Source organism: Rhincodon typus, chromosome 4 (genome assembly GCF_021869965.1).
Source record: "Rhincodon typus isolate 14 chromosome 4, sRhiTyp1.1, whole genome shotgun sequence".
Taxonomy (NCBI): Eukaryota; Metazoa; Chordata; class Chondrichthyes; order Orectolobiformes; family Rhincodontidae; genus Rhincodon; species Rhincodon typus.
Genome location: NC_063335.1, coordinates 29,317,931 through 29,328,004, shown reverse-complemented (window position 1 = coordinate 29,328,004; position 10,074 = coordinate 29,317,931). Strand labels below are relative to the sequence as shown.

At 39.3% G+C, this 10,074-nt stretch overlaps 1 protein-coding gene across 3 annotated transcripts in view; it reads left to right on the top strand.

Annotated features, from left to right (window-relative positions):
* The window catches only part of cops5 (COP9 signalosome subunit 5), a 24,788-nt gene extending 18,090 nt beyond the window's left edge, over nucleotides 1-6,698 (top strand). For 2 of the 3 annotated variants that reach the window (XM_048596278.1, XM_020512299.2), the window contains 2 exons: nucleotides 5,725-5,873; nucleotides 6,226-6,698. In XM_048596278.1, coding sequence (XP_048452235.1) covers nucleotides 5,725-5,873; nucleotides 6,226-6,316 — 240 coding nt within the window. In that variant the 3' untranslated portion in view covers nucleotides 6,317-6,698. Of the gene's footprint in view, nucleotides 1-5,724; nucleotides 5,874-6,008; nucleotides 6,068-6,225 lie in introns of all 3 variants that reach the window. The other variant, XM_048596277.1, reaches the window with a different exon arrangement.
* The last annotated feature ends 3,376 nt before the right edge of the window (nucleotides 6,699-10,074 follow it).

Here is a 10,074-nt window from a genome sequence, read left to right as displayed (position 1 = left end):
TTTCGGGTCCGGTGACCCTTCCTCAGAACTGTTCTGAGGAGGGGTCACCAGACCCGAAACGTTAACTCGGTTTTCTCCTCCACAGATGCTGCCAGACCTGCTGAGCTTTTCCAGCAACTTTGTTTTTGTACCTGTATTATAAGTTTGAATAATGGAAAAAAAACTCAAGAAATTTGAGCTGATCTATTAGAGATATATAAAATGATTAAGAAATTGAAGAGAATAAATTGGTATATTAAACTGAATACAAGGAGGTGAAGGTCATATTAGTCTGAATTAGCTAATTCCGCCTGATTTCAGAAATTAAGCAGACACTGGGCAATTGCATTGCAGTCCCTACCTCGCGGCCAGATAGTCTAGGTTCAAGTCTCACCTGCTGCAAAGGTTTGTTATAACATATCTGAATATCTTGATTAAAAATATCTACAAGAAGTTCAAGATGGCAGTCAGATTTGGAATTTATAGCAGAAAATGCATGCATGCATAGTAATTGATGCATAACTCAGATTTTGCACTAAAAATGGAGCTTTAACCAGTGTAATAATTCAAGAAACAGTTGGATTTTACAATGGAGACGACCAATGGCTGCCATCAGCTGTAATTTGGGAACTTCAGAAACATCCTAAATAAAGGGATGGAGATAAGAGTAGTATTCCCAAAACTAATTAGTGTCCTTATTTTAACAAAAGTTTCATTGTGAAAGAAAATATACCTCCAAGTTACCTGTTTGCTTGTTTAGAAGGATAGACTTGTAATTATGTAACTCGTTTCACAAAGACTCCAATGTCTCAAAATGCCTTCCAGCAAATAAAGCACTTCAGATGAGTGTTTATTTTGATACTGTGAGAAGTGGCAGACTATCTGTGCACAGACAGTCCCACAAGCAGCAGTGAGGTAGCAATCAATAATTTGTTTTAGGGTTGACTGAGTGATAAATGTTGCCAGAGCATCAGCGATAAATTACTACTGTTCAAAACAGTGCCACCTAAGTCAGCAGGCAGGGCTTTGGTTAAAAGTTTCATCCAAACGATGACACCTTCCTCAGCACTGCATTGGGATGTTAGATCAGATTTCTGTGTTCACGTCTCATGAGTGTAACTCGAACCTGCAACCGACTGATTCGAGAAGTGAGAATGTTGCTGTCTGTGAATCATGGTTGACGTTAATTGCTGACACCTGAGAGACTGAAAAAGGGACAATGAAGTAGAACGAACAGCACAAAAGAAGCACAAAGAGAGGATCAAACACGAGCGCATTCATTCAAGCAGTTACAGAACATCAAATTTAATTTGTGTAGTGATTGCTTATAAAGCTGCAATCCAGTGTTCCCAGACCTTTGGTCCCTCTATCTAAGTTGTAAAACCTACACTTTCCATCTCTCTCCGCACTACCGGCAAACACCACAAATGTACCAATCTACTTGGCAATATGGAAAATTGCCCAGGTGTGTTCTATCCATAAAAAAGCAGGACAAATCCAAACCATCCAATCACCACTCTATCTAATCTTGATCATCAGTGAAATGATTGAAAGAGTCAGCAACACTACAATCAGTGGCAGTCCACTCAGTTTTGATTCCGTCAGGGCCACGTATCCCCTGACCTCAGTTTTGTCTTGGTTCGAACTTGGACAGTAAAGCTAATTCCAAAGGTGTGGTGAGAGAGTGAATGCACTTGACATCAAGCATTGGACCAAGAATCAAGGAAACCAAGCAAAATTAAAGTCAATGGGAATCTGTGTATGTGTATGTGTGTGTGGTGCAGGGAGTGGGGTTCAGTCCTGGGGTTCAGCTTCACTTTTCCATCCAATCTCTATTATCCCTTGAATCCCAGAGACACCAAAAATGGTCTGCCTCAGTTTTTATCTATTTAATATATATGCATATTTCAAACATATCACTCCATTCTCTTAAACTTCAGTAAACATAGATCTGATTTACTTGACCCCTCATAAGTAAGGAACCCTCTCATCCCAGGAACCAATTAGTGATTCTTCGTTGAATTGTCTCCAACATCAGTGTATCCTTCCATTAGAATAGAGGTTCACCAGGCAAAAGGGGTGGGAGCGTGCACACCAACTGAAGAGTTCTAGTTCACGAGTGTTTAAATGAGGCTGGAAGATTTACTTTACTTAAGCTGGACGGAAATCATCCAATTCGTCCCTCACTATGAAAGCCTGTTCGAGGATCAGAAGTTATTTGGCTGGTAAAGGAAGAGGAAGGAAAAGGAAAAGCGAGGAAGGAAACTGTTTAAATGATGACAGCTACTGGAGTTGGTGGCTGATGTGTTTCCGAGGATGAGTTAACAGACAGGAAGAAGAGAGTATAGGTAAATGTGACATTATCAAGTTAGCAGATTGTGACTTGTGATCCCTCAGCTTTCAGTGATCACTTTGGCCTATAAACAACCGTGGAGGGACAGTTCAAAGGTTAAATGGGAAAAGTTTTCAGTAGTGTTGAGTATAAGTGGCCGACTGAAATAACTGCTAAAATGATTTTCTTTAACAAACATGCAAGTTTCAAAAGGCATTCAGAATCATAAGGATTAATCTTTATTTGAATTCAATGATGTGTGCCAGTGGTAAAACATTTGCTTTGGTTGTGTTTTATATTGCAGTCTACTATAGTTGTAACTAGTTTACTTTGAACAGTGCCGCTTTTTCTGAGTTAGACTGCATTTAGAAAATCAAGATGTCAGTGTTACTTTCAGTTTTAGTTAGAGTTAGTATTAAAACCTGAAAACTTGTCATGCGATCTTCTGTAATTCACTATGGTTTGGGTTTCTGTTAAAAAAGTTATTGGTCTCTATGGGGATCATAGCAAATTGAGGGCTGTTTTGGGATTTTAAATCAAGAGGCTGAAGTGTGTGCACTAGTATTTACCAGTTTAATCAAAATAATCTGATCTTTCTTGCGTTCATTAAGGGACAGAATAAAGTATGTGTAGATGGAGTACTTTGGTGAATTTCAATGTTAAATGGTGGATCTTTTCTGTATAAGTAGTCTGCTGAAACGGTATTTGATCAATTTTATTTTTAGTTTAATCCTAAACAGGAAAAGTCATAAAATCTGAAATCATGTCATGTGATCATTTCTGTCATTCACTAGAAACTTGACAGAAGTTAATTCTCTCTTTAGGGATCATGACAGTGGTATTACCAAAGCTGTGTACAATAGCAGCAAGGGTTCTTTATACTTCAAACCCTTGCAATAAGGGTTAATTATTTGTGTACCTGAATGCTAATTTTATGTTCTTTGTATGAGTACACCCAAGTCTGTCCGAACATTAACATTTACAAGTTCTGTGTCTTTTAAAAAATATTTTGCTTTTCTAATCTTCTGACCAAAATGAATAACCTCTCACTTCTCCGCAGAGTATTCCACCGACCACTTTGTTGCTTACTCAACCTATCTAAACTTTTATAGCTTCTTGTCTACCTCATAGCTTGAATTTCCACCTGGCATTGTATTGTCAGCACTTACATATGTTATCCTCCATCTCTTAATCTAAATCATTAATATACATTGAAATAGCTGAGGCTCCAGCATTGATCTGTGCGGTACTCCACTAGTCACCATCTACCAGCTTAACAATGCCCTATTTATCTCTACTTTCTGCTTCCTGTCCGGTAACCAATCTTTTGTTTTATATTCATTCACGGGTTGAAGGCATCACTGGCTAAGCCAGTATTTATTGCCCATCCCTAATTACCCAGAGAGCAGTTAAGAGTCAACTATGTTGCCGTGGTCTGGAGTCACATTTAGGCCAGGCCAGGTAAGGATGGCAGCTTCCTTCACTAAAGGACATTAGTGAAGTAGACGGGTTTTTCCAACAATTGATAATGGTTCATGGTCATCATTAGACTCTTAAGTCCAGATTTTTGTTTATTTTGTTCAAAATTCCACCATCTGCCAGGGTGGGATTCTAACCTGGGTCCCTGAACATTACTGAGTCTCAACATTAACAGTCCAGTAATAATACCAATGGACCATTGCCTCCCAGCTCTACCTATGTCAATACATTATCCTAACTCCAGGGACCTGTATCTTGTGATGTAACCTTCCTAGCACAAAGGAAAATGGTTGTGATTGTTGGAGGTCAATCATCTCAGTCCCTGGATATCACTGAAGGAGCTTGTCAGTGTGGTATCCTAGGCCCAACTACCTTCATCTGCTTCATGACCTTCCTTGCATCATAAGACCAAACATGGGGTGTTTGCTGATGATTCTACAATGTTCAGCACCATTCACAACTCCTCAGATACTGAAGCAGTCCAAATTCATATTTGGTCAACATTCACACTTAGGCTGATAAGTGGCAAGAAACAGTTGTACCACACATGTTCCAGTCAATCGCCGTCTCCAACAAGAGACTATCTGACCATCTCTCCGTGAAATTCAAAGGCATTACTATCAGTGAATTCCCCCATTATCAATATCTTGGAAGTGACCATTGACTAGAAACTGAATTGGATAAGTCATATAAACATTGTGGTGACAAGAGCAGATCACAGGATGGGAATTCTGCATGTGTAACCCATCTTCTGTCTCCCTAAATCCTGTCCACCATCTAGAAAGCAAAAGTCAGGGTTGTGATGAAATACTCTCAACTTGCTTTGGTGAATGCAGCTCCAATAACATTGGACAGTCAACCATTCGGGGTGAAGTGACTCTGCCAGCTTATTCACTCCCTTCACTACTGATGCCGAGTGACTGCAGTATGTACTGTCTACAAAACACACAGCAGCAACTCAATAAAGCTCCTCCAAATTGAAAACCTAGAAGGATAGGAACAGCAGATACATGGGAGCACCATAACCTGCAGCTTTTTCTCAAAGCCCCACATGATCTCATTTGATGCCATTATTGCCATTTCTTCACTGGTTGTTTAGTCTAAATTTTGGAACACCCTCCCTAGCAACACTGAGAGTGGGCCTCACAATAGGAACTGCAGCAGTTTGAGATAGTGGCTCGCCTACACCTTCCCCAGGGATGTTCAACATATGCTGTCTACATCCCCCTTCCTGCGGAAGAATATAAAATATAAATGGAGTCCCATATTTGGTTACCAATTCTGCCAAGTTATGGTATTCCTGCAAAATGATAATGACAGACCAAAGAATTCCTAAATGCTGCACAGTGACAAATTTTGGGGCATCCACCACAGAACTGAGAAAGTGTAGGAATATCCTTGAATCTTACTAAAATGCAGAATCATTAGAGTGAAGTTAAAACCCACTCCTGTATCCAGTGCTGACTAGGCCAACATCTAGTGCTCATCTGGAAAAAGGTAGCTCTGAGCTGCCAACTTGAATTGCTGCAGTCTTTGAGGTACAGAGACACTCACAATGTTTACTTGATGTGTATCCCCATATTACATATTATTTGGTATTGTATTATCACCATGTTCTGAATTTTAGAAAAAGTAAGTCATTAAAAAAGTCAAAGTTGATATAAAACAGAAAATATGTATTCACCCAGTCAGTTTTAATGTTATTGGTTAACCACACTTAGTGTTTTATACAAGAATTGAAGACCATGTACAGACATCGGGTAAAACTTGAATGAGGTGGTGGATATTTGAACCAGGCTGACAGATGTAATGATTCTCAATTTGAAGTCCTATATGCTTTTACAACCGCAATACATTTCTATTATAAATTCTCATCTTTTTGTATGGATAAATAGCTAAATAAAAATCTGTCTGCATTTGTTATTTAACTGCAGAATGCTGATTACACCACAGGACAAGTCTTTGACTTGTCTGAAAAGTTGGAACAGTCAGAGGCTCAGCTTGGTCGAGGCAGTTTCATGCTTGGTTTGGACACCCATGATAGAAAATCTGAAGATAAGTTAGCCAAAGCTACACGAGACAGGTAAAGGCAATTTTTTAAAAAAGTAATATCTTCTCTCTACTTTTAGAATTAAAATGTACTGTCTATGAGACAAAGTGTAAGAAATAATTTCATGTGCCTTATTTTGCAAAAGTAATTTTTTTTGATTATTGTCAGAGCTGTTGAGAGAGGGAGAAGGAAGAGATAATAATGGAGATGGCTTCTTGCTGCATATGGTGATTATTGAAAAGCAAAGTCTCTCTGGCATTGTAGAATGGGATTACTTTGCCTTTTTGTCTGTACACGTGGTGTCTAACATAAGAGCTTTTATTTTCTGAAACAAACTAGACTTGAGCAATTCCAATTTAGTCATCTTTATCTTTTTTTTTTCCAGCTGCAAGACTACCATAGAAGCAATACATGGCTTGATGTCCCAAGTTATTAAGGATAAACTCTTCAATCAGATCAATGTACCTTCTGCTTAATTTCTGGCAATCTACCTTCTCTGTCTGGCAAAGAAAACACCTTGCAGAATGTGTGTGTGGTGCATGAAGAGACTCCTTTCAATTAAAAAAAATTAAAACAGACAGCATCTGTAATTAGATCCCAAGGTTCTGGTGACACATAGAGAACTACTGGTTGTTTTCTTGGATTTTGTCATCTTGACTGTCTTAATTCTAAACAATATTGCTGAAGTTTCATTAAATGGCAGTTTATCTGACCACCTTGCTTCATTAATGGTAAACCCACTCTTTATTGAAGCATCAGACATCCAAAATAAGAAATAATTCATGATGGAACTTCTAAAAATAGAAAAGTGTGAACAGTGAGTGCTTTGATGTGTTATTAAAACAAGTTAATATACAAGAAGTTGTACTTTGTTTTACAATTGAATTGCACTGAAGATGCAGCATGTTGGCATGTTGCAAATATGTGATGTACCCTTTTTAAAAAAACATACTATTTTACAATTAACCTACTCAAACATTCACATTTCTAAACCAAGGTATATTAACAATAAAAAAAATTACTTTTCACTTTGTTATAAATCCACATTATACATAGTTTCTTCGTACACAGTGCATGTGATTTCTTAAATTGTGCTTGCAGTTATTTTAGAAAGGTTGAAGCAACACCATCTGCATGTTTCAGTCCAAGCCACTCATCATCCTGACTTGGAAATATACCACCATTCCTTCAGCATCTCTGGGTCAAAATCCTGGAATTCTCTCCCTAATGGCTTTGCGGGAGGTAAAGTACATGGACTGCAGCAGTTCAAGAAGGCAGCTCCCCACCAACTTCTCAAGGACAACTAGGGACAGGTAATAAATGCTGGCCCAGCCAGCAACATCCAAGTTCCATAAGTAAATTTAAAAAGTGTAAATGTAGCTGGGGCTGATCATCTAAGATGGCTCCTGAACAAGCAGCTTCTTACCAGTTTCCTATTTGCAATTCAAACCTTGGTCTTCCATTGCTTAAGATTTCCTGATTCTTAATGCAGTTGCATTTAAATTCAAGCTGCAAGTTTAAAGCTGTATTCTCTGCTGGGTTGGGGATTATCCAATTCTGGAAGGAGACTTGCTGCGCCCTCAATTTTCTGCTGTGCTGGACATTTCTCACTTTCTGAGCTAACTCTAATCTGTTAGTTACAGAACAAGATGGGAACAATTGTAATCCATTCCTATCTTTCTCAGCCACTTTCTACCTGCTTCCCATTGTTGCTCATTATGCTTATCTTTCAGCTGTTTTACTGGATACACTTGTATGCACTACCAATCATTGAACCTAATTCCCACCTCTGAAGATGAGTTCTCTACTCCTCTGCTCTCAATACTCCCTCAAAATGTACTGCAGCCAATGATATTCAATGTTTAACTCAGTTCGTGGTTTATTTGCCTTCTGCATGACTTGCCTATGGCTTTGGCTGTGGTTGTGGGTCATATAACCTCAACACCTCAATACTCCTCTCTCTGACTTTGAACAGCAATAGCTACTTGCATTTATTTAGCACATTTGACATTGAAACATCCCAAAACATTTCTTCAGTGTGTTATCATATGAGATTTGATACTGCTCCATAGACGACAAGACAAATGACCAAAACCTTGATCAAAGACATGTTTTAACAATTTCAAGAGGCAAACATGGAATAGTTCAGGGAGGAAATTCCAGAGCTTGGGACCATATAAGCAATGTTTCTAGCAATGGTGTGATCAGGGTAGGGGATGTACTTGTGCTGAGACAGATTTTAAAGGGTTTAGAGAACCGAAAAAAGTTACAAGGATGAAGAAGGTATGTCATGGAATGTTTTGAAAACAAAGATGAGAATTTTAAAATTGTGATGAGTAGAAACTAAGCTCAACTGATGCTTTGGTGAGCAAGGATATGGGCAATAGAGTTTGGAAGAAGTCAAGTTTAAGGAGAGTGGTTGATGCAGGACCAGTAAGGAGAGGGTAATCTGGAGATGATGACAGTGTGGAAGAAGGGTTAGCAGAAGATGAGCTGAGGCAGCAATAGCAGAACACAGGTTGCAGTAAAATTAGGTGACATGTATATGTGGATAAAAGCTGATCTCTGCTGAAATACAATATCTTAACAAATCTCCACTGGAATTAACACTGCTAACTTCATTCCCACTTCATCATTCACATTGATAACCCTGTGGAAACTGTAGTCAATCAAATGTCATTGCCCCTCTTTGCATCCTCCTGAATATCCATTTGCTTCTGAATGTAGCCTCGTCATGAAATGTTGCATTGACATAAACTTGGCCTACAACTGATAACATCCTGTCTGTGCTGTAGTATCTCGACTCTCTGTCATCTGAACTGTTTAAGTGCTGGTATACCCTAATAAGTAAACAATCTGATACTGACTCAAGGGTGGTAGATTTCAATTTTATGAAGCACAAATAAGAATTGATGCAATACACCATCTAAGCGGCAGTTTCCAGTGCATTTTCCAATATTGTGCCCTGGCTAGAAGCTGTAATGGGAGGATGTGACAAATGTGACCCTGGCCGCCTTCATTTCACACTTCCCAAACTCGTCTATACTTTCTGTTCACAGCCTTTTGTAGCTTTTTCTATAGTTCAAAACCACTAAACATTTCTGGACCCCTGCTGGTTTTAGCCACAATGTTGCTGATCACTTATGAAAACACGAACAGTCAATGGCTCTGCTTGCTTATGGAGTCATAGAGATATACAACACAGAAACAGACCCTTTGGTCCAACTCATCCATGCCAACCAGATATTCCATACAAATCCAGTCCCATTTGCCAGCATTTGGCCCATATCCCTCTTAAACCCTTTCTATTTGATATACCCATCCAGATGCCTTTTAAACGGTGTAATCATACCAGCCTCCACCACTTCCTGTGGCAGCTCAATCCTTACATGAACCACCCTCTGCATGAAAAAGTTGCCCCTTACGTCCCTTTTATACCTTCCCCCTCTTACCTTAAACCTATGCTCTCTGGTTTTTGATTCTCCCACCCTGGGGAGAAGGCCTTGCCTATTTATCCTATCCATGCCCCTAATGATTTTATAAACCTCTATAAGGTCACCCCCTCAGCTTCCAACGCTCCAGGGAAAATAGCCCCAGCGTATTCAGCCTCTCCCTATAGGTCATATCCTCCAATCCTAGCAACATCCTTGGAAATGTATTCTGAACCCTTTCAAGTTTCACAACATCCTTCCTATAGTTGGGAGATAGAATTGCACACAAATCTCCAAAAGTAGCTGAACCAATGTCCTGTGCAGCTGCAACATGACTTCCTAATTCCTATACTTAATGCACTAACTGATAAAGGCAAGCATACCAAACACGTTCTTCATTATCCCATCTACCTGGGACTCCACTTTCAAGGAACAATGAACTGCACTCCAAGGTCTCTGTTTAGCAACACTCATCAGGACCTTACCATTAAGTGTATACGTCCTGCCCTGACTTGCCTTTCCAAAATGCAGCACCTCACGTTTATCTAAATTAAAATCCATCTGCCACTCCTTGGCCCATCTAATCAAGATCCCATTGTACTATGAGGTCACCTTCTTCGCTGTCCACTACACCTCCAATTATAGTGTCATCTGCAAACTTACTAACCTTACTCCTATGTTCACATCCAAATCATTTATATAAATGACAAAAAGCAGTGGACACCATTGAGCCTTGTGGCACACCACTGGTCACAGGCCTTCAGTCTGAAAAGCAAATCTCCACCACCATCCTCTGTCTTTTA